Source organism: Apaloderma vittatum, unplaced genomic scaffold, assembly GCF_000703405.1.
Source record: "Apaloderma vittatum isolate BGI_N311 unplaced genomic scaffold, ASM70340v1 scaffold5998, whole genome shotgun sequence".
Lineage (NCBI taxonomy): Eukaryota > Metazoa > Chordata > Aves > Trogoniformes > Trogonidae > Apaloderma > Apaloderma vittatum.
The window spans coordinates 22015-47431 of NW_009732322.1; the positions used below are offsets into that span (position 1 = coordinate 22015).

At 39.0% G+C, this 25417-nt stretch overlaps 1 protein-coding gene across 1 annotated transcript; it reads right to left on the bottom strand.

The window, feature by feature from the left end:
- Positions 1-1038: 1038 nt before the first annotated feature.
- Positions 1039-23996, bottom strand: PPP2R5A (protein phosphatase 2, regulatory subunit B', alpha). Its single transcript, XM_009875475.1, has 12 exons — positions 23802-23996; positions 18080-18181; positions 15499-15591; positions 13484-13614; positions 13189-13248; positions 11871-11979; positions 9474-9527; positions 5401-5451; positions 4322-4441; positions 4113-4240; positions 1903-2004; positions 1039-1254 (listed from the first exon to the last, which is right to left on the bottom strand). Exons 1-12 carry the CDS (start codon positions 23925-23927, stop codon positions 1122-1124), a joined length of 1209 nt encoding a protein of 402 aa, XP_009873777.1. The 5' UTR covers positions 23928-23996; the 3' UTR covers positions 1039-1121.
- Between the last annotated feature and the right edge of the window lie 1421 nt (positions 23997-25417).

Consider the following 25417-nt stretch of genomic DNA (forward strand, 5'->3'; position numbering starts at 1 on the left):
GATATACAGCACTAAATACAAACATAAAGACTTTATTGAATGCTGCTCAATTCCCCAAAGATCTTTCATTACAAAAGTTTTCCACACAACTGCAATTTAAGAGATTGGAATGGTACTCTGATAAAAGATGTGAAAAATACTTGATCAAGTAAACAGACAAGACTTCTATTTTTACTTTTCCACCTTATGGAAACAGACTGCATTTTCTTTAAATAAAACAAGGAACTACTTACTGACATCCTTTCCTCCTTATTAAAAAATGTAATATATATCCAAATTTTGGTCTCATTTTTTAAGTCTATGAGATGCTAAAGCTAATGAAGAAATTTCCCAGATAGTCCCTCAGAGACCTGCACTACTCTGCAGGGAGCCCTTGGGCTGGCGACGAGCATCATTGATGGGCTCGCTCGAGGAAGCTCCATCCTCAGCTGCAGCAGGAGGAAATCTCTAAGCAGCCCAGGACCAAGAGGCAGCAAGAAGGGGCAAAACCACTCACCGAGTGGTAGCTCAGACACATGGACCACCCCAACCTCTTCAAGCTGACTTTCTCTCCCTACTTTGCCTCAGTCTACTGCGAGCATTATATAAACTTAACTCTAAATCCAATCAGGAATTCAAGGACAGCACCATCTGAGTTCCTTTCACTGCTGTAAGGGGCACATACTAAATAGCTCAAATTACGGGTAACGTACCTTGGTTTTATTTGAGAAAATACAGCACAACTAGAAGCCTTTTCTATCATCTTAACCAAAGTATGCAGCGATGTGAAAAGCACATATAAAACAAGGAAAAAAATGTACATAGCAAACTATACCACCTATGTGCAACACAATCAAAAATTCAAGTCATAATTCTCACCACTCCCATAATTATTTCACTCATTAAGGATGATAATTCAGTTCTATGAAACGTTGGAAGTGACAGTATATCAATAATTAGACAGATTTACAATATGCTGTGGTAATGACATCACTTAACTGCTGTATTTAAATTCAAATCTTTACATTTGCCAGAGAAAAAAATTGGCTGTTTCTATTATAGTGATGAGGTTTCTTTTGCAAATCCGTATATATATTTCAAAAGGGTACAAAAAAGTATCTCTGCCGAGTAGAGGTGGTCTTTTATTTGGCACTTGTATTGTGTGCATTTAGCACATTGTGAGTGCTGTTCTGCTTTTCTGCCATGGCCTTCTTCAGCTTTAACTCCTCGAGCTTTCGCCACAACTCTTCGCGTTCCAATTCCTTCTTTTTCTCTCTGTAGGAAAGAAGAAGTACTCATTTCAGATGTGTTCTAAGTGCAATGGGGAGATGCAGTTACTTAACAACTGTGATTTACATGTAGTAACTCCTCTTGGAACTTTTTCTCCAAAGCTATTTTTAGAGGCAGTTAGTTTCCTTTACGAAAAATCGAGCGTATGAATTGGTAACTTTGTTCCAACAAACTTAGGCAACCGCTGTAGGGTGGCTTTGCACAGAGGGCTGCGACTCTACAGAGGTTCTGTATCACGTGCAAACAAATGAAGGCACGACGCATCTTTGGGGGAGAAAAGCACAACTATTGAGAGGGCACTTTGCACACAGTCCCGGCTGCCCTAGGATGATTGATGCCCTCACTCCAGCAGCGCTGCTTAGCACGTTAGCAGCATAAGAGAGAGGTTTTAGTGGAGCTGGGAACCAACCTCCAGCTCGGCTTTCTTCAGGCAACTCACCCCATGCCCAAAGTGACAGAGGCAGCATGAGGCAGCCTCCCTGCCGCTGGGCTTCGGCTCTCGCCAACCCCCTGACACCCAGCAGCAAGAACTTGGCAAGAGGTTCCACCACCAAACCCCACAGCCGCCACGGTTCTGTTTTGTTTCTTTTAGCCGGTACGCATTCATTAATGTGCAGTTAGAAGAATCGGTACCTTTGCCTTTCTGCTTTATATGAGCTTGTGAGTTCATCAAAAAGCTTTCCGTTCATTTCCATTAGGGTTTTCAGCACGTTATACACCAGTGCCACAATAGTTCTAGAACAGAAGGAACACAACCGTTAGAATTACTCAACACAAATTCGGTGAACAAGTGTTCCTTTTCTTTTTTTGGAATCTGAACTTCTTATTTAAGATACAAATGGAACAAAATCCTTTCATTTCCTCTGTAAATTAATAAAATGGATAATTAAACATTTTTTTTGAAATGGCTATTTAACCTTAGATGCCCGACTCCTTGCACAGGATATAATTACTGTGGCTGTACTATAAAGTAATTCAGTTTTCTTAACACTTAGTAAATGGAGTTTTAACAGTCATTTTATAATACTTGAGTAATGGAATACAAGAGTCTAGAAAAATAAAACTTCTGGCTAATAGCTTCAAGGCCAGGCAGAAGAATGTGGTAGTGGAACCACAGGCACACGGTTTAACTATAGCTACTGAAAGCTCTACCGGGAGCGGTTCTGGACAGGAGGTGGTTTTGCTGGCAGGGAACCGAATCGAGAATGTCAGAGAATGTTCCAGTACCTTGGTTTCTTTAAGAAACTCCACAGCACAAACAATACTGGTTGCGTCTAACCTGGCCATCCATATTTCCACGTTAGGTGTTACTCTTCCTTCGTGAAAGTGTTCATATTTCAATAAGCTATCTTAAATATTGTGGTGTTTATCTACTTTAAACCTCTTCATCATACAAAGAAATGCAAAATCAGCAATGAAGTCAGACATTTTAAAAGGGCCTATCATTAAGCTTATCACTCATCAAAAAACCCCTAAACTGCCTTCCCTATCTTTCCCCTCCCTAGCAGCTCACCCTGACACGGCAGTATTGGGTGTAAGGCTGCAGAGCAGGGGTGCTGTGCAGTCTTGTGACCTTGAAAAATGAAGGAAGAAAAAGGAATGAAGAAAAATCTAAGGAAGTAACCCAAGGCCGATGTTTGCCTTTTCAGTCCACCCTGTCCCTCGTGGCACCCAGCTCTTCAAAAGCCTCAGGCACGGTCAGAATGCATAGTCTGTTTTGCCTGGCCACGTGATTTTTGACAGTGGCTTTCACGTGCTTTGAAGACAAAAATCTTATTCTGGGTTTTGGTCTTCTGAGAGGAAAAGCTTGATTTTGAGTAATTAGGTCCATATTGGACAGCTAGATGGGTCTAAGCACATTTCTCTGCCCTCCAAAACAGATTGAAACCAAAGGGTTAGACTTTCTTCTCCAAAGTTCCTCATCCTCAAGGTACGGGATGCTGTGTCTTTCCCTTCCTTCATAAAGAGCGACCTCTGTCAGCAGGTAGGGAGAGAGGGGCAGCCTTCAAATTTGTTGAGGTCCCAAGTACTGTTAATACTCCAAGAACTAACTCTCCAAAATCTATATTCAGTCTCAGCTGATATATTTGCAACTCGAGCCAGCATCTAGATAAATACAGGAAACTTGGGGAGCCTCAAGAGCTTAAAAAAGGACACCTGACAGACTTCACAGTTATGGGAGGTTCCTGCCAATCTTGGCTTTTGCCTGGACGAGCTTTACGTTCTGCAAATTGACTTGCAATTCAGGATGCTGGATGCAAGCAAACTTGGCTTTTTAGTATTTCAGTATGATTACTGCTTCTTTCAAACATGCTGTAAAAATACTGATATCTAACTTGTGGCACTGAATGCAAGATGTAGTAACAACTCATTTCCCATTCCTACCATCCTTTACAGTGGGAGGATTCACCCTCACTTATTAGTGTCTTCTTACCTCACGGGGCAGCAATAACTACTTATGAAGACACTGACAAGATTTCCTTCATCTGAAGTAGTAAAGGGCAGCAAAGCACAAATACAGCAGAAGCTTTTCATGGAAATTGTTTTGGCATAAGTAGTATTAATTTGCATTTTCAGCTAACACAGGAAATCAAATGTGATTACAGAATGAACACCATCATCCAACTTCTTCATCCTTTTTCAATAAATTTCAGGCCTCCATCATAACAACGCAGAACAACAAAAGCATGATAAAGCTGAACATCCATTTTAGCACCCATAACTCTCATTGATTTCATCTGATTTAAGTAAAAACAAAGTCACACTTAGACATTTATGATCCAAACCTGAAACAGTGGGCAATTTATTTGTGGTACTACAGACAAAGTTAAACCATTACATACGGATTCCAGTGTTCTTTGGAGATCTTGTATAAACTGCCAAACATAATCGGTAGAATTTTATCAATGTTCTCCTCAATCAGGCTAAGAATATATTCATTATTCCAGAAGTACAAAGCTCTTTCTGCAACCTGAAACATAAAGTTTAGAGGTCAACAGCCACAAAAACTATTACAAGTTACTTTTTATTTACCCATTTTTTTTCCTCTTACCTGAAAATGTGAACTTGACACACACTTGGATATTTGCTTAAATAAAGGCTCTTCTATTTTTTTGAATTGTGTCGGTTCTATTACATCTAAGATTTCTTCAATTTCACCTAAAAACATGACCTGTTTGCATAAAAGAAATTTATCAAAAATATAAGAACATTATGTATCACCACTGTAAACAGAAACAAAATACAGTTTATGCATTAGTCATGAAGCCTGCAAAGAACACCGTGTGAGTACAATGCTATAGGTATCCCTGGGATTTTTGCAGCCGGAAAGAAGTCCATCATCAGTTTCAGCTTCCAGGTTACAGCTCTCGTCTTGGATTTCTACTTTTGTGTCACTGCTCTGAACACTTCATGGAATCGCTTCTGCAGTTAAAAAACTTGCTAGATCATTTTATTTCTTCAGAAATGGCTGCATGTTGCCATTACCCGAGATCTCTGAGGTAGCTTTTGGACTGATAAATAGTTAATTATCGTTTTCAGTTACAACTAGCAAAACGCTACCTTGGTGGCATGGAAAAACCACCACACACACCAACAGGGACAACAGTGTTAAGAGACCCACTTTTAAAGAGGGGGGCATAATTCAAAGTCCTGATTTTAAAATTCATTTTGATTTACATAGAAGAACAAAAAAAATATCAAGACAATTTAAAGTCATTTTTTGTATGACGGAAAAAGAATGTATTTCCCAGACACAAAGAAGGCTTTACCAGACACTCGGTATCTCAAACACTCACTCTGTGTCACATCGTGGATGACTACCTCTAACCCGACCTACATCTACCTATGTACTTCTCACTTCAGAAAAATCGCTTCTCTATGCAGTATCTGAATTAGAACGCAACTTTTGAAATATAGTTTTAACATAGTAACACCACAGAAAGAAGAACAATTGCACTGAGCTGCAGGACAAAGACGAGAGCCTCAAGAAGCTTCAAGACTGCGCATTTTCTGCAAGGTCACTTGAGGAGCACGCAGGGGTCCGGTGCAGGAACCTGCCACACGGCATCTTGCATCGCAGCCAGAAACAAGAAACACAACAAGAAAACAGAAGCAAGAGAGAAAACCAACCTCTTTCTGACTGCAAGTTTTTGGCCAAAATTTGAGCAGTCCTCTGATTACCTATATTAAAAATACAAACAAGTTAAAGCAGAACAAATTTCTATTGCATATTTGATAAGAGTTAAAAAAAAAAAAAGTACTAGTTTGCTTTTCTTTATCCAGAGGTTAAATGAAAATGGAATGCAGCTACAACGTAGTTCAACTGAAAACAAATACTGCCTCGTCTCCTTTAAATATTTATCTTGTTTAGATTATCATGATAATTTAGACCTTTATCACTTCTCAAGTCTTATCTGTTCACACTCTGCTGCCATCTCCATACATACATTAATTGATAGGATTCTGGTAACATCAAAGCATCACAAAATGAAGGTAACTCCCCTGCAGCTAGATTTCCCAAAATATTTTTCCTCTTCTACTCATCCTTACTTTGCCACCTGTCTTGGCATCAAGGTTTGAAGCCCAAGAGCAATCAGTATGCACTGCCCGCACAGACAGGGCTATACACCACTTCCTTTTTTCTTCTAGAATTTGAAATGCTAAAGACTGTAAACAACAAAAAAAAACCAACAAAAAACCCACCATCTGAAAAACCCAAACAAACCAATCCGCTGTGAATTTACAGAGAAAGTATATTCCAGTATCTACACTGGAAACTCTCCTACACAAGACTGGGGAAAAAAAAAACCTTTGGGGAAACAATCAGAAATCACAGCCCCAGGAGGAAAGGGGAGCACACAACAAGGGCTGGAGGCTCATTTCCTAGGAACAAACATCCAACATGGCATCTAAATTACAAAATTAATACTGGCAAAAAAGAGCTGGAATTGTGTGTTTCAGAAGCAGAAACTCTCACAGCCTTATCAACTTCCATTCTGAGCAATGCACCTCTTTTTATATGCTACAACAGCACCTAGTTGATCGTATCCAACTGTAAAACTTAACTATTTGAATACCTCCCGTGTTTGCTTTCTGCCACGTTGATTTTTTTTTTCCCCAGCTTTCCAGCTGGCTGTTTCATTCACATACGGCTATACTTTCAAGAGTGACTTTCCAGAAAAAAGTTAATACGATTTTAAGTGCCCACAAGTCTTTATCCTAGGATACTCGCATGTCCTGCTACCACAAAACGGAACGTCGCTTCAAATGACGCTGAACAGGCGCCCAAACCTCAAGGCAGCTGCTGAAGCCCTGTGCTCAAATCCACAAAAATGAAGCGAGTTACAAGGAAAGAACCGATTCCTCACAGAGCCCTGGACCATACAAGTTCTACTGACCTGGCTGAAAGACACCCACAACCAAAATGCAAATGCCCAGCACCCGAAAAGGGCACAGGAGGCCTGGGTCAGCCCACGCAGGTGACAGCTCTTGCTGCCGGGCCCACACATGCGGAGCTCTCACCTGGAGCTGCTCCGCTGGAACCGACCCACGGCAGAGCTGGTGGAGAGCCAGCGTGATGGCACAGCGAGGGGGGCAGGGGAGTTTCGAGTTCTTCCATTACCTGATCCTGCAGTCCTTCACTCAGTCCCTTCTCCTCCACTCTCAAGGAGTCAGACTTGCATGAAATAATTTGTTTCTCTAGATTCTTAATTTATAGCAGTTTATGTAAATACTCTTTAAAATCTGAGGCCATTTTCTGTTAATTTGCTCATAGCCAAATGACTCTTGTCATATACTACTGAGATTCTCTATTTTTAAAGACCAAATCCAAATATTTCCAGGTAGAATAGCCCATTCTACAACACCTTCCCTTTGCCCAGAACAAAGCAAGGAAGCCAAAACATTTCAGAAAACCACATTTGCCAAAGGAAACCGTAAGAACATACCATACACTCCTAACTGGAGTATGAATTTTTTCGTGTCAAAAGCATATAATTGAGTGAGCTGGAAGAGTCCAGTCTCCAGCACTTGCTGTTGTAAGAGTGTGGAATATACGTCACTCTAGAGACTTGCTAAAGAAATAACATGTTCTGAGAGTAACAGTGCAGACCTCAACAAGACACCTATTTCTTGCAGGGAGAATAATCAGTCACCAATTTGATCATAATTTCCTATTAAAAAGCAGCAACACCCACATTTACGTTCAAAGATTTTATTCAAAGAAATAATCAGGATGAATGCAAATCTGAAACGTTACTGCTCTTACTACACAAAACTTACTACAAAAAAAATATTCTTCCCTGAGCTACAGAATTCCTATTAAGTGACTTACAGCAGTAGGCACCTGCTAGAAAACTTCTTGTCGGTACAAGGACTGCACGTTTAGCCTGATTCTTCAATGTAAAGGCCACTGCACTTAGCAGGGTTAGGTAACAAACTCTTCTTGTCAGCTCTGCAAACATCAGGACTGACCTAAGGCAGACTACCATAGTTACAAGAGCTCGGATTGAATGTCCTTTAAACTGACCCTGAGTGACAATTCCTGCCAGAAAAATTACAGTAAGGTACTCGTGAAGACAGCCTTCCAATAGAATTCTTAAAATACTACTTGACCTAGAGCCAAAAAAAAAATTTCAGATGCTATCTCATCAGTTGCCCCAAATTTCAACATTTACTTTTCAAGCATTTCAGAAAGTTTCTTAAAGCTTCTCTGCTTATCATCTCATTAACTTTTACTCCTTTATAAAGCTGATTTTATTATATGCTCAGAGTAATGACCAAAGCAAGTACAGGCAGTGACTCCTTGGTGAATTCTTTTCTCTCCTCCATTCAGACTTCATCTTTACTGATTAAGAAGCAACCAGAATTCTACATGCTATATAACTGCATATACTATAGGCCCTGCTTTCTTCACTTAAAACTTTGGGCTCCAATCCCGTATCACAGTCTGTAAATTCATATTAGGAAATTCTGACTTTGTCATGCTGTCACTTCATTCAATCTTGCAGGTTTTTATGTAATGTTACACATTTTCTGCTCACACGTCAAGCTTAGCAGTCAAAATGCCTGGGTTGTTTTACTGCTCAGCTTAAGGATTCAGACTTGTGCAATTCCTTTCTCCTTGCCCTATCAAAATAATAATAAAAAAAAAGCTTATTGACCAGTATGGCTGGCAACACTGCAGCACTGGGCGGAAAGAAGATGCTTCACGTAGACAAGGCTAATTTATAGACAGTCAGGTCCACCACCTTCCACCCACCTACAGACTAACTTGCATTCTGATGAGGAACATCAATACTTAAGTGGCTGTGCAGAAAAACAAGCTTCCACTGACCTACGTTATTTCCACAAAGCTATTTATATCTTTTTTCTCTATATAAAAATTCAGGTTTTGCACACGATTTTCATTTTTCTATTGCCAAAAAAAAAAAAAAAAAAGGAAAAAAACATTTAAATATCAACATAAGCCTAATTGAAAGATTTCTGATTGTGCAACTAAACCCAGCTTCTGTTCGGGCTGGCCTGACATCAATCTGCATCCCCAGGAGCCACTGCCCGGCCCTGAGCCTGCATCTTCTTGACGGCACTTGCAAAGCCCTTGCACGAGGCCCTGCAAACCCCTGTTTAGCCGAGCTGTCGATACGTATCAGGCGAGATTCAGTCTGGCAAAAGCCACCGATGCCTGAAGCACCTGTACTGCAACTGCCAAGAGGCACCCCAGCAACTGAAGAGACAGAGGAGCAACATCGCATTTGGAATTTCAGAGTTCTTTCCATCTAAATAAAGCGGTGTTATTCTTTCCAACTTTTATTTTGGGACTGTTTATTCCCTAAAATATTTTGGCTTTACGCAGGGGCTCGGCAGAAACCATCAGCATCAAAAATATTGACATTTTAGTTCTTACCAGAAGGGAATACAACTTTTATGTGCTTTCTCACGAGGCAATCTGCATGACAGCAGCAGTTCAAACTTATTTAAATTTGTGCTCTCTCCTGGTCACAGGTTAAGAGACAACTGTCCTTTCAAACCCTGGGGCTTTCTTAGCAACTGTTCTAGATTTCCCCTTCCCCCCCAAAACACACATGCCTATGGATCATTAATCAAGATAGCTCTGAGAGCACTGCTATAGAATTGTCACAAGCTACACTCAAATATTTAGTTGAAATTAAAAATAGAAAAATATTCAACTGAAAAACACTTACAGGCTCTGTTAAAGTTGTATCTTTTTCCAGGAACTGTACAACACAATAGGCGAGCTAGAACATAATTCATATGATTATTTACTTTAAACAGACAGTGTTTAGACATTGCTGCATAACTAAATATCACGACTTATAATGGAAGCACTTCAGATTGGCAGGAGGGGGAGAACCCAGCCCAAAGACACCCCTAACACAACCATTTTAAATTCTTCCAAACTAAACAATACAGCAATTAAAGCAACAAGATATATAAACCTGCTGTATCTTACAAAAACTTCCTGCATATCAAAAATTTTTTTTTTTTTCTCGTAGAAGAAAATGACTTCTAAGTTTGACAGATATTTCTCTGACTCACAACCAGTATCCAGACAGATTTTTCTCAGCATCGATTCCTGTATTAGCATTATAAAGCTCTCATTTTTTAAACATCTATACCAGGGTAAAAAAGGTAATACTTTTGGCCCCCAAAAAAGAAAAATGTTTTCAAAAGAGGTTTGCCTGAGCATGGATGGCTCAAGTACAAGACATCTCCAGCACACACCAATCAGTGACACGGTTACAGCTGTGAAAGAATTTTAACAAGAGCCACAAGAGCTCAGGCAGCACCTGCCCAGCTGAGGGCCCTGTGTCCAGCCACAGTCAAGAGGGGGAAGAGCAGAGTGAGGGAAACATAATGAGATTAAATCAGCATTGTGCTCTTCCAGCCTCTCAAGATTTCTGTCCAGAGGTATTCTCAGGCCAAAGCATGGTAACACACCTTATATAATTACTTACTGTTGAGTTACTTAGCGCATGGTTAAGTAACTGAACAACTATACCTCTGTCCACTACAGAAACCATACAATAATCCTATTACTGAGCTGGTTATAATCCTAGATTCCATTAAGACCAATTTTAACAAGTCACAGCATTTTTCAACTCAAAATATAAAGCAGAGACAAAAATTATTTACATGCATTACATGTACATTTCAATACTTTGGATGCTTGAGTTTAAGCATTACCCCATTTTTATCTGTTGTCCCAAAGCAGGTAATTACAGCACTGTAATTACAACAAGTCAAATTGATTTCCTTTGTCCTTAGGCTATGGATGTATATGTGTAGATTCAGAAAAATAAGTGTCACACATTAATCTCATAAAATCCCGTTAAACATACTGTACAGTAATGCCTTATTGCTCAAAGACACAAAGACTCAATTCAGCTTTAAGGCTTCAACTTTCAAGAGCAGGCTAAACCTGTACCGTAGCAACCCAGCGACCGGGCCACCCCTCATGGCAAAGCTGCTTTAACGGCCGTTTCCACCTTCAGGACAGCAGGAAACCAGGAGGGCCCAGCGCTCACACCGCACAGGGCACAAGCGGTTTGTGAGGGGAGAGAGGAGGAGCCTGGTCAGCAAACCAGGTGCCACGCACAGCACAGCTGGATTAACAGGGCCCTGCCGGGGTCACGGTGGAAGGAGAGGGGGCTGCACCAATCCCTCAGCGGGACACGCTGGTCCCTTCTGTACCACTGACTTACTCCATGGAGCAGCCCGTCACGTAGCAATAGGCCACAAAGCCAAATGACTTAATTAAAACTTGGTATGAGAAGTAGGAATTAACTGAGCTTTTGACTGGATCCTGTCTGTAGGCTACGCAGTCATAAGGATGTCACTTTAATTAGAAACTCGTTTCCTCGCATCTTTATCTGCAAGAAGCTGCATTGGTGAGCTAAGTTAACAGCACGAGTTTTGAATTAGCCACAGCAGAATTACTTGTGAGTTTGCATCAAACGTGTCCAATACTCAAGTGCCATATGTCTAGGAAGGACATACATTCCTCAAATAAAAGGCTGAACATCTGTGCAAAGTATAAGAATGAAAGCCAGAGGAAGAGCCGCAGCATTCTGACAGCGTGTCATGGATCTGCATAATTTCTAGCTGATCCAGAGAGCTACTGTACATCTCTGCCGTTTCTATCCAACATTCTCCTCCCTCTCTGCATCACTGGCATGGTTTTAGAAATAAAAAAGCACTTCTGAAATAAGTACCTGGCCATACTCAAGGCTCCTTTATACACAGCATTTGAGTTACAAGAAGGAAGTGATAACAGCACAGGGTCCTGGGATTAAATGAAGCTTAAAGTGTGACAAGACTAGCGAGCAGTAAAGCTTCCCACTTCAGATGACGTGACTTTGACTCACTGTTATATTTCTTCACTTTTAATATATGCTAAATATTTCTGTCAAAATTAACATTTAGATATAAGGTCTGTAAGATCCTTAAAAAAAAATAAGAAGAGTATCTGAATCTGCAAATATTTTGGAATATAACACCACACACTGCTTTAAATTTCATTAACTTCAAATGCAAATATAAAAAACCCCCACCACTCTTAAAAATAGGCAAAATCTTACCTGTGCATGAAACAAAGCTAATCCCTTTGCAGTATGCATGGGAATCAGAACTTTCATAAGGAACTGTTTGTGTTCTGCTTTCAGTGGCAGTGCAAAACCATTGATAATACTGAAAACATGAATAAGCATGATTTATTTTTATTGAAAAAAAAAAATTCTTTTCCTACTAAGTCAAGAATTTCTGTAAATTCAAGAGACACTCAATTTCTGATTCAGTTTCTAAACATGATTATCTTGAATCCATCAAAATATTGCTCTACATATGCACAGTCTTTCAAGTGCTGGTATCATGTGAGTTTAGACTCTTGGCAGTAACACCACAGAACCACAGCAGAAGTCACTAATACTTAATAGATGAGCTGAAGTATTTTTATCATCACATTCATTAAGTAAAACCATCTGCAGTAACTCTTGCTGTCTAATTGTAAAGCTTAGACAGGTACACCAAGACACTGATCCATTTCATCCACAACAATTAGCAACTTGCAGAGGAAAAAAAAAAAATACATGGCAAACAATTTTGAACCGTTTTAACAGTGAAGTCAGAACATCTGTTTTGAGATCGCTGAACAACTTTTGCTTTCAAAACACAAAGTTAAAAAGCTGTCCCATTGATTCAGTGATCTTATTTTTCAGAGCTGACAGTCCTTCAGGAAGAGGTTGGGGTTTTTCCACCCTCCCCTACATTTTAGATAAAACTGAGAAAACGGTGGTATCCCTTTCCCTTGATTTTAATGAAAATTTGTTTCGTGATAGTTTCAAAATGTTTGGATTTTCAGATAGACCAGTAGCATTTATAAAATCTTCTACTGTGAAAGATATGCAAGTTTTGGAAAAACAGTAAAATAGAATCACAGAAAACCTCAAAGTTAAAAATTAGTGAAATAATGTCAAAAAAGCCAACTAAATAACCCTAGCATTTACAAGGCTTTCCTGAATAGAATTTAAAGAAAACCAGATTAAAGCATTTCATTTGGCATGAGGGCAAAAGTCAACATTCATTTTCTGAAGCAAAGAACAAGTCATCTATCAGATACAAGATAAGCAAGACTAGATAGTCCCGACAAAGACCCTTGAGAAATATTTTGCCAGTCACCTTTAAAAACTGCACTATAAAAAGAATAATTTGTATTCTATATACTAATTTGATATTCATATGGTAACCCACATAGTATTAGATTGTATCAGTGACTACACATTGCAATAACTACTTGTTATTGCAATAATTCTCTTTCCTCCCTCCATTCCCAAAGCAAGAAAGCTAAAGGAAACACCTACAGCAACATTTTGTATTTTTTCTGTGTCAGACCAAACGTACCTTCCTAATATCTCCAGAAGTTCAGCAACACCATTGAAGTGCTCCGTTTCATATATAAACCTGTTACAAAAAAAGACAACCATCAAAACCCAAAACAGATCATTAAAAGATTCCAAAGAGCAAACCTTTCATAAGCTTCAAATCTTTGAAAGCCAGATCACAGACCAAAGCCAGATCTTTTATTTCAAGAGTATATTACTGCAGACCCAGACCATGAAGGCAAGATGAAATACCCTTCAGCCTGGTCACACACATACAGCACACACACATATACACCCCCGCCCCTGCAGCATACCTGAGGAAAATGTTGTTAATCTGTTTCCTGATGAATGCTCTTAAACCAAGGAATTTTCCGTAAATTCGATGAAGAACTGTCTTTAGGAAATCACGTTCTCGCGGGTCTTCGCTATCAAAGAGCTCCAACAACTTTAAAATTTAAATGAAAATGTGTTACATTTGAGAAACATGTTGTTATGTTTCTAACGGATTAGAGTTTAAGTTACACGTTTACATTAGAAAAAAATCAGCTTAACTGAAAATTGTTTGGATGTTAATACTTCTAGAGCTCAATTTTTAATAAAGCTGATTTGAAAAAAAAAGTCCAGCAGCTTCATTCCCTTCAAAAGTCTGTGTACAAGACATCAAAGCCATTCCAACAACTATTACGCTATCAAAACAAAAAAAATTTACAAATTAGATTATCAAAACTCAGGTAAGTAGCTTATTTCGACTTGGTCTTTAAGAAATCAGAATGAATCAAAATCGTGTCAGATATTTAGAACTTCTAAATTAAAAATCCTGCACTGCTCATCTCAAAAAGCTACTTGTGTATTGAAGGTTATGTAAAAGCATCCCTATACAATAAATTTCACAATTGATGATTTAATATGGAGGGGGTCATAAAATAAGATACATAAATTATTAGCTGATTCTCTGTAAATGCTGCAATAAACCAACATCTTTCACAAGGGTTTGGTTTTTTTGTGGAAATTTTTCGAAGGATACAGAAAAGACCAGACTCACCTGAAAACATTAGAAGATACTCCCATCTCATTATAGACCACTACCTTCAGCTATTTTATTTTTTTTTTGCATGTCCAAGTAAGAGCATATTGAGAAATGCTAACTGCACTAACCACGTGAGTAACAGCCTCCTGCTCAGCCCAGGTCTGTGAGCTTCGGTATGTCCTACCCCGAGCAGCATAAGGGACTGGAAACAGCTGTTCAGGAGCTTTGCTCAGGCTCATTTTCATTTTTATATATAGAAGGAATTTCTCAGGATCACTAACTCCACTTTTTTCCCCATATATATATCTAGCTGTTCATTGCACTGTCTTTCTTGGAGTCTACAGAAAGATCAAGGGAAACGTCAGGAATTGAAACTCTGCAGCACAGCTCTCAAGAACTACGTGTCAAACTAGTAAACTGGACACCCACAGCCACTAGTTCAGCAGCAGCTTCAGGCCTAAGTTTTGTGGGAAAGTTGAATAAAACCAAGAAGGAGGAAACCCCTAGGAGAAAGAACAGTAAAACTAAACAAGTGGAAGTTATATACAGTCACTGAAGGTGGGGAGGGCAAACATCCATCTGGTTTTACTTTTCATTGCTGTACTGTGATGACCTGCCAGCACTCTTAAGCTACCGAGCTTTTCCTTGACAAACAAGTATTTTGATATGGTAAAAAAAAAAATTTAAAAAAAAAAAAAAAATCAATCCCCACTGAGATAACCCTTGGACAAAAACTGTTATGGTATCCTACAGTCTGCTTCCTTGAGCACTTTTATTTAATATGAAATATCACTTCACTTTGTTGTTCAGAGTTACTTTGCTTGAAGAAGCATGATTATCCTCTGTACTTTCTTACTTGATTTTCCTTCTGTGCTTAACAGACAATAGTAAAGAGGATGACACTATCTAATCACAAGTTAGCAGATGTTGGAACACACTTCATATACTATAACTACTATGAAAAAACTAACACAAAAGCACTACAAAAATTTAATTAGTACATTGTTGATTTGTCTGTAGGTTACAAATCATTAAAAACTTGTATTTACAAATTAAAAAATATCTTGCATCGCAAAGCACCGAGGTTGATACCTGAAAACAAAGTGTTTCTGAAGTTACTGATTACATAGAGCCTGTGGGGTATGATGCGCTCTTTAATTGTTTGGCAGAAGCCACTGTTGGAACAACTACAGTTTAACCCTGTGTCAATACAAACACTTTAATATTCTTCATCGCTGTACAGCCATCTGCTAAGTTCGGCTTGAGAAGCAATCTTTAAGGGTGGGAAAACTCTCTACTTACCTGCTGTACAAATTTCTGGTCTATGTATCGTTTTGCGATGCTAGGCTGAAAGTCTGGGCTCTCCAAAAACCTCAGGAAAAATTCATACACCAACTACAAACATTGAAATGAAAATTTTGAAGTTAGTAAGTACACCATAACACAGATGTCAGCCCTGCCACCAAGTCAGTGGTTCTATTTACACTCTTAAAAGGTACAAAAGGAAACCAAAACCTAACACGACTGCTTAATCACAGCCTCTGCCAGAATTTATTGAAAGAATTACAGTAAGTATCAAGAACACTACTTCCCAGAAAAGCCAAAGCTTAATAATCTACTGACAATGTCACTATTAGACAAAAAACCAAGTTCAAAGTATTACATACATACACATGTCCTACTATACTAAGAATTTATTATGCAGAAGTAAATTACTAAACACCTATCAACACTGAGGTAAAATTAAGTGCTCTAACATCACATAATCCCTTAAAGAGATCTGCTAAGTGTTCCTGAAATTAAGTTTCAGCTGTAAAACTCAAAAATAAAAAGTCATTAAAAAGTTGAACGAATACACAGAAACCTTAATGTTTGCTTTCTACATCCTGGACACTTAATTCAAAGAAGGGACCTTCTGTAGACTTATCTTCAACATCCTTTATATTTTGTAGTGTATTATTTCTGCTGAGTTCAAGTCCTTGCTCACTACGGGCCCACAATGCCCACAGATGGAAAACCAGCCAGGAGATAGAACTAGCAAGGCCTGGCCTGAGGTGGCAGAGAAGTACCAAGAAATAAGAGCACAACTCCCATGTTTGGGGTGCAGCAGAGGTCCAAGACACAGAATACTGTACTTCCATAACAAGAGCAGATTTAAAAATATGCATAAGGCATCTCTCCACTAATAGAGAATCGAGGGGGAAAGATCTCTTAAGTTTAGATATAGTCAGGGCTGCTTAAGTTTTGACTGAACTTCTAAATCAAACCCAGAGAGAGCTGTGGTCACACTCGCAGGTGTGTAGTTCAACCGTCACCACCGTGAGCACTTATTAAACCGAGTGCCAACACCCAAGTAATTCGTATCATAATTATGAAGCTCACTTGAGATAAGTGCTTGACAATAAGTACTTTTTATCTCAAGCATTTGAGATGATGGTTCCTTACGCATAGCCTCAAGGAGGGTACGCTGCATCTGCAAAGCAGAAGCTCCCCTTCATTCGATCTTCCCTGCTGATGGACAGCAACAAGAGCTTTTCAGCTCAGCAGTTTAAATGCAAACAAATCTCATGTAACAGAACTGTACTAAAACCCAAGCTTCCCTGTACAGCCCTAATTTGTCTTCTTGTGCATAAATAGTGGCACAACAGACGACAGAGTACAGAATTTTTTAAAGCTTGGTAATAGACAACACAATAATATAATTTTAAATGCTACCATGCTCCATCCTCTGCTTTAGAAACAGAACAACCATGATCACAGAAATCACAAGTCCTTTCCTATAAGAAGGACTATAGTTTATTTGTGACCTGAAGTGAACTGAGCTAACATTTACAAATTTCCCTCCTGAGAGACAAGGGCATTATGGAAGACACAGGATATTGCTACTCACTAGAAGAGACACTGGCACAGCCCTCACCCCACCCCAACCCCTACAAAACCAAGCCTCTCACCTAGTTCCATTACAGTCATTTCTCTTGCGAATTAGAATCACTCATATACAAAGTAAGACAACAACTATCACAGCCTTTAACCCGTAGAGTTGCTTTTTTGTGGTAACTTTTTCTTACTTGGTTTAAGTCTCAACTACTACCCTGAACATGTACTTTTAATAGCCACCATTAGAAGCACAGTTTTTAAATAAATGCAGTTGCTGATGCATTAGAGTTGTAACATTAGAGCAACAGAGTAGCCCTCTGAGTCTCTTAAGAGAGGGGAGAGAATGGTTTGCAGATGTGTCCTGGCTATTAGCCCTCTACCCACTACCGGGAGTCGCTACATAACTTTTATTTAACTCGTACTACTTACATAAATTCGGCAACAAACTATCTTGAGATATGAACTTGGATGATTACAAGTGACTTAGGTCTGCCAAACTTTTAACAGTTAATTGGGGGGAGAGGGAGAAATAAAAAATTTAGAATTCAGTGGTATTGCAAGTCAATCACGTGATTGATTAGAGCAATGTCATAAAAATCACGAGATTGGCACAGGAATGGAACAATAGAGCAACTAACCAACTGTTACCAAACAACAACGCTTACATTGTCAAGTTTTTGCATGAAAGGAAGGAAGAGGGTGGGAAGAATGAGGAGATAGCTATTTCTTGCTCAGAAGATAAATAAAATAAAGGCTATTACTCCATCTTTGGTAACGTCACGAAAACACTGAACCATTAACATCCGTTTAACCTCAGCAACTGGGAAGACTTACATTCTGCCATTTTTTAGTATATGTTAAAAGTTACCACCCTTCTTCCCCTCCCACGTATAGAAACTCAGTTGTATTATAAAAGCAACGTAGACATTCCTACGAGAGGCACAAAATGACTCCAGTATTCACATCTTGCCTTACAAGAAGGCTTGAAACTAAAGGAATCGCATACCTGTATGTGGGGCCATGAGGCTTCCAGAGTTGGTTCATCTTCTTCTGGATCAAAATCTGGGTTATCACTGGGTGGAAGTGTTCTGAAAATGTTAGAACTAATCTGCAAGAGAAAATAAATTGTTTAGCTGTACCACTTTTAATGCTTCCACAAATCACAGTCAGCAAGGTAGTGCTTCTACCCTAATACTAAATTAAACAAAACCATCTTCAAAGTAATAATACATCACTTTTATTATTTACTTTCTCAAAACTGCTAAATCCAAACAACCAAGTCTGAAACAGGCCAATGAAAATAACAAAGTAACTCCGGTCTCAACATTTTTTGTAAGTGTGTAGCTAGACACAGTCATATTTAATATTTTCCTCTGAAACCATGGAAGTTGAAAGAAAATTTGCTACCCCTTACAAAAGCCAACTTTTAACTGTGTGACACAGAGAGTTGAGGTCTTATAGAAGACAAAAAAATACGATATGACTAACCAATTATTATTTAAAAGAGCTCTCTTCACATGTGAGGCAGACATTCCCAAAAATATATCTAATTTTTGAGTTATTTACTGTAATTATTTTAAGATCTTTCTCATTTCCAAGTAAGAATTGAAGAACTGTTTATAATTTTTCACCTTCAAAAATTTCAGGATATTTCAAGGTTTTGGCAAGTCAGAAACACATAACAACTGTAACTTCTTGATTCAACACAGAGTAACTTTGAAAAAAAACTAAGAAAAATAGCTAACAAGTTACTACAAGTATGATATAGTAATATCTAAATTTCAAAGGGGCAAGTTTAAAAAGGTTTCTTCAGGGATTTTTGAAGTATATAGAAATCTGGATAGAAGATGAATCTTTCAGATGCCAAAAGAAAAATAAATGTCACCTCTCCTAACAGACATAACATTATGGATTTTAAATCTTTAACATGAATAAGAGAGAATACAAAGTTAATTTCTGCTTTTTCTACTGTTGTTTCAGGAACACCTTTCGCCCAGCTTTTCCAGTCATCTTTCAAACTCTTCACCTTTTTTGATCAAATCTGTTTTGAATAGCTACTAACCACCTGAGCCTACTAGACACAAAAGAAGATCTCTGACAGTCTGGACAGCTTCCATGGATTCTCCAAGGTGTTCGAAGAATCTCACAAAACTACTTGAAAAGATCCTCAAGTCATCCAGCTGGCTCCGCACAGAAGAATCAGCTGCCTCAGTACACAAGAGAAAAAGAGCTATTTGCATAAACTGACTTTTCTTTTACTCTTACATGCTTCATTCTATGTCCTGCCACTGTCTCCTGTCAGTACACCGTAAGGTTGCAGACGCTGCTGCTCTAGGGTAGAAGGGCAATAATACTCTGTACGGACAGGCACTACAGTGGTCACCCAGTTCACTGCACAGCAGAAAAACAAAACACGAAACGGTACAGCTGTCCAATAATTTTATAAGCACAAGGGACTTGAGATTCTGGAGCACAACAGAAACCAGCTGAGGGAAGAAGAGGGGGGAAGAGGAGTCAGAGAATGTGAATTTTAATCAAGCCCAAAAAACCAAGACTATAATCCTGGTTCTGTTATTAGAATCATAGAATGGCCTAGGCTGGAAGGGACCTTAGAGATCATCTAGTCCAACCTCCCTGTCATGGGCAGGGACACCTCTCAACTAGATCAGGCTACTCAAGGCCTCATCCAACTTGGCCTTGAACACCTCCAGGGAGGGGGCAGCCACAACATCTCTGGGCAATTTATTCCAAAGTCTTGCCGCCCTCGTACTGAAGAATTTCTTCCTAAGATCCAATCTAAATCTACTCTCCTTCAACTTAAACCCATTTCCCCTTGTCCTATCAGTGGACACTCTTGTAAAAAGTCCCTCCCCAGCCTTCCTGTAGGTTCCCTTCAGGTATTGGAAGGCAGCTATTAGGTCCCCCCAAAGTCTTCTCTTTTCCAGACTGAACAATCCCAGCTCCCGCAGCCTGTCCTCATAGCAGAGGTGCTCCAGCCCCTGGATCATCCTTGTGGCCTCCTCTGAACACGCTCCAACAGATCCACGTCCCTCTTACGGTGGGGGCACCAGAACTGGACGCAGTATTCGAGGTGGGGTCTCACAAGAGCAGAGTAAAGGGGCAGAATCACCTCTCTTGACCTGCCGACCACACTTCTCTTGATACATCCCAGGATGCGGTTGGCCTTCTGGGCTGCATGAGCTCATGTTGAGCTTCTCATCTATCGACACTCCCAAATCCTTCTCTTCAGGGCTACTTTCAAATCATAAGATACTGTCTACTCTTAGAAAGTATTCAACAAAAACATCCAACCTACAAATCACCCCCTACAGAGACCTCCCCACCTCTGCTTCTGGTGATGTCTCTTGAAAAAGCAACCTTTTATTTTTAGATGCATCCTGAGCTGAAATTGTCATTTAGCACCTAACCTCAAAGTACAGAACACAAAAGTGTTAAGTCTAAACCAAAGTTACTAAGTACAGAACATACATATGTAGCAGAAACAAACAGCGAGCCTCTTGGCCAGATCTTTATAAAACTAAGTTTTATGATTTTCACAGTATTCAGTACATCTAGTAGCACTATCAGTCTCCCGAGAATGCCAGAAACCTAGATTAAACTGTGTATCATTCTTATGTACTAGCCTGTCTCCCTAAAGAACTGGTTCATTTACTTCATTATGGTCAAAATACTTTTTGCTACCTGTGTCTCATTGGCTTCTTTCTAATGTCTTGCTAATGATATTGATCAAAAATGTGGTTTGGGTTAAAATGCCCATTGTTCTTCTAGGGGCAAATTCTTATCTATATCCTCTCGTATTATTTAAAACATCCCTTTTCCCTCAGAAGTGGAGTCTCATTCCAAAACTGTGATTTTAGAAATAAAAATCATAAAAGCTAGATAGGTTTCCAGAGAAACCCAGCATTAGCTGTCTAAATTAAATCTTCCTAAGTTTTGTGAAAGTGACATCTGAATATGTGCCCATTAATGCATTAAGATACAGCAACTATATTTTATTAAAATAAAGGAAAAAAATTAGTCCCTCATTGGCTGTAATCTTCTCAAGGTGCTAAGCATTTGGAAAGACATTAAATTCCCATTTCTGAGCATACAAATAGGGAAACCTGATGTTTTGGGGAATTCTGAATTCACAGCTTGTGCAGGCTTCTAGGACAATCTCATTTACACTGGATTTTTATATGCTGGTGGGGAATGAGGGGAGGTTGGCAGGCATAAGGAGACTGAGAAGAGACGGGTACTACAGGGACATTTCTATTATGCTCCCAAACTTGATAAAGGCTAAAGGTTTCTAACTTCCTCAGAATTTTTAAAACTTAAAATAGTCACAGTGCCCAACCCTAACTTGCCATTAGCTTCAGAGTATTTTCAACTTCCTGACAGAGAAGATGCTAGTTTTAGATGACTCAGGAGGTGTACAGACCACTGTGCTACCCCTTCAAAAGTATTTGTAAGCAAACAGTTCTTAATCCAAACCGTCTGGCAAAGAAACTATAGGAAAATCAGGTTGCCTGGGGGACCAACAAGATAACCTGCAGCGTATGTCCTGTGCATCTGCTTAAACAAATATTTTAATTTGTTATGATCTTGTTCCATTCCCGGTTTCTTGAAAAAATGGTAGCAGAGCCCATGCAAAGGAAAGGAATGCCAGGAGACCTCCTCACCTGCGGAGGCCTTGCCTGGGCACTAGTCATAAACAGCATTTTCTCCCCTCTTGCTATCTGTAAGGGACTGCTGACTCTCAAGACCCGGGTGACTCCAAGGAAACTGTGTTGCTTCCTCTGCAAGCTGAAGGAAAGGTGTCCCAGGCCAAGGGAAAGCCAACGGGGCTTTGGAAAGAAACTGGCTCTGGTTTTGCCACTGCTGCCACCCTGGCTTTCTTCAGTAAATTTTTGCAGTCTGGTCATCCTTTACTACCAGTCAGACAACGGCTGAGTTTCATTAAGGCCTCTTTCTATATTTTTGTACTGAAGTCACTATCCTTCAAAATCTGCAAAGAACTCAAAACATTCTTTCTTTTAAAGTAGTAGCGCTGAAGAGAGTAAAAATTAAAACAGTAAGAAGAATCTTTTAAATCTCACAAAAGTTTTGCTACAAAAAAATGCCTCAAGCCTGTCACACGTGTTGTTTCCAGAGGCTTTCTGAAAGCTGGTACTTCATCCTGTTTCACAGCAAAGACCTTTTCTGCTGCCAGTTGCCAGGGAGACTAGAAATACTATTCAGGCTTGGAAGGATCTTTTGTCTCAAGCTCTGAAAAAGCTCTCACTGAGCATTTAAAGCCTTCTTCATTTTCTGTCATTTTAGGGGAGGAAAGAAGACTGCAATTTGTCACGGAAGGAAAAACAAGCATCTACAGAGCCCAATCATTTGCACAACAACCACCACCTCAAGAGAACAAGCTCAGGAACACCTTATCTCCAACAGAAGAAAACAACTCCAACAGAAAAGAAACTCTCCCTTCAACAAATACAATAGGCTAGTTAGGATACTCTTTCTTCTAACAAGAGGCTAGAGAGGGCACACAGAGCAAGAAAATACTGCAAGGATTCAGGCTTGCTGCCATCAACAGCAAAAAAATACACACAACATCCTCCCCTCCAAGAACTCCACCACCGAAGAGGTGGACATACGTTTTACTTGCATAAAAAAAACCACTTAGAACTGAAATACTCCAGTGTCCTAGATCTTCTGTGAAAACTAATAAGCAACTGGTGAAATGGTCAAAATCATTAAAGAGGTTTCAATACTCTTAGCCCTTCAGTATAATGGCTTATTTATATTAAAGATCTGATTTCACATCAGCTGCTCACAGAGGCGAAAAATAGGTTGCACTGTATAGAAAACTACAAAAGTTGTAGGCGTTGTGTTTGAACTGGTTTGCTTACATTCCCAATAGCTACTTCTAAAGTAAGCACTGTGCCTATGTAAACTTGACCTAAGCTTAGAGAACCATTAGCCTTGATGCACAATGCTCGTTTCTAGAAAAATGCAATTTTAAAATATTGTCAAATACCCTTCAGTTGCATTCCCTGTATGTGGAGTATACGTATAGCTAAAACATCACTTATGTACTATTTGAAAATGCACATAAGAAAACCTGGGAAAGTCAGCAGATAATGACCACAAATATTTTGCTGCTTATTCAACAAGCCATTTGTAGAAATTACACAGTACAAGTCATCCTGCGGTTTACAAGTGAAGCAAACCACTTGGAACACTCTAGCACAGCTCTCCAAGGCCAAAACAGTAACAAACAGCCATATAAAGTATTTACAAAGCAAAGTTGCTTTCCTACACTGATAAACCTTCTGACACTAGTACCAGCACAATCTTTACCAGAAAACTTTAGCCTGTCACACCACTGCTATTCTTAAATAAACAAAGACAGGCAACACCGAAATATTGCCATTTTCTGAATGAGAACAACTTCAAAGCTTACCCAGACTGCAAGCATCTGCAATATAGCAGTTCTTTCATCTCAATTAACCTGAATACATATTTCAGCTAATAATTAAAACTTGCAAGTTGTCTGTTTGTTTTTACAAGCCTTTCTAAACAATCTTGTAAGCCAACTTATCATTAACTTATTATATTATTATATTATATTAGCAGAATAACCAAGAGCAATTCTGAGTTAGATGCCATTAGAGTTGCAAACTGAATAATTTAAGATATTTTATTAAAATTCAAAATATAACAGGATCACTCACCATTTTCACTATGTCAGCATAAGCTGATTCAACAATTACGCCACGATTTGTTGAAACATATTCAACCAGTTCATTCAGTGTTGCTCTCTTAATTTCTTTGCTTTTCAGGTCTGAAACAGAGTCCATGAAGTCAAAGAGTACACAACACTGTTGCAACTTCTGACAAAAAAGATCCTGCTGTTCGTTGAAGGTGGCATCTATAAAAGAAGAAACAAAACAACCGCTTAAGTCTGTAGAAGCAAACTGTGGATTTCTAAATCTATTTTGTTGACTGAAATTTGCATAGCTACCAGGGATTTTTTTTATGGGGAACAGTATGCTCTACAGTCAGAAAGTTAATAGGCAATATTGTCAAAACTGAAAATATCCGTTTAAGTATGTTAAAATGAAAGATCTAACATTCAAAACTTGCTTCACACAAGAAATATTGCAAAAACATACATCAATATATTTACAGAAGACGAGTTCCTGAATTAGCTTTATTTGAAATACATAGACATGAAGTACCAATTCTCCTTCAGCAAAAGTCGGATACAGCAGCAGTGCATCATACTAACCTTTCATTCATCCAATTTGTCTCATTCTGTTCCCTAATCCTTTATTATGTAACCTGCTTAAAAGCTGTAAAATCTGCTTTGAAGGAACCTTGTCTTTTTACCCCAATGCAAAATACCTCACATACTTTTGACATCATGTGATGAATGTTTCTCTTAAGAATCAATTTCAATATTTGAAAAGGATTAATCCTGAATTTTCTTGCCTTGGTCTAAATAATTCATTGCAATTTTAGTCATGTAAGGTTTTCCAGTTTTTCTGGCCTAAAAAGACAACATGGCTGGCTAGGGCTTGGCATTTTCATTTTAGGGTGTAGTTTCTCTGATAAGCAAAATTCCTCCATTATTTCACATTAGCTCTACAAAAAGATGAGTTTTTAAGCACAGTACACTTAAAATTTAATACACCCTCAAAATATTGTAAGTCTTCAAAGGTTGCATGATCACAGCAAAAGCAGACAGGGCTTTTGGTTTGACGTGCCTTTTGCGTGTTTTTAATTGTTTGTTAGGGTTCTAAACCACTCCAGCAACATCGCATCACCTCAGCTACCAGTCAGCCAGAATTTCACTTGTTCTGGTGAAAAAACTATTTGCAGATAAAATCAGAAAAAATACGCTCTCCCCCTGAAGATTTTTCAAGATCTGTCTATAGTCAGACTACTGATGCCTTAGCTTCACTCATTCCCTGAAGTACTGATACCAGCACTGCTGCTTCATCATAAGGAAACCAGCAAGATCCAAAAAAAGGCCACTGCCTCGTACCGCTGACTACTGAAAACCTTAAGTCCCACTTTAAAATTTGAACAAATTGCAGAAAGATCTCATATTTCTCTTTATTGTTTCAGGATTATTCTAATTAAACTTCATTTTAAGTGTATAGGTTTAACAACTCAAGCACTCTTTGACAATGCCAGTTGCTCAAGTTTCTTACCAAAACACCTTCCATTTAGTGGCTGGAACAACGACAGTCAACATTCGGTAATTATCCGATATCATTCTTTCGTGTCCATAAGCAAAAACTAATTGCTAAAATGGACTGAAATACCTCCACTGTAATCCAAC

What these genes read in the sequence shown, in the direction of transcription:
- PPP2R5A (XM_009875475.1), bottom strand. Translation starts at nt 23,927, where the DNA reads ATGGACTCTGTTTCAGACCTGAAAAGCAAAGAAATTAAGAGAGCAACA. An exon ending in ATTAACAACATTTTCCTCAG is followed by an intron (nt 13,249 to 13,483) that starts GTATGCTGCAGG and finishes TTTTTGTAACAG; the next exon opens with GTTTATATATGAAACGGAGC. An exon ending in TATAAAGCAGAAAGGCAAAG is followed by an intron (nt 1,255 to 1,902) that starts GTACCGATTCTT and finishes TCTTTCCTACAG; the next exon opens with AGAGAAAAAGAAGGAATTGG.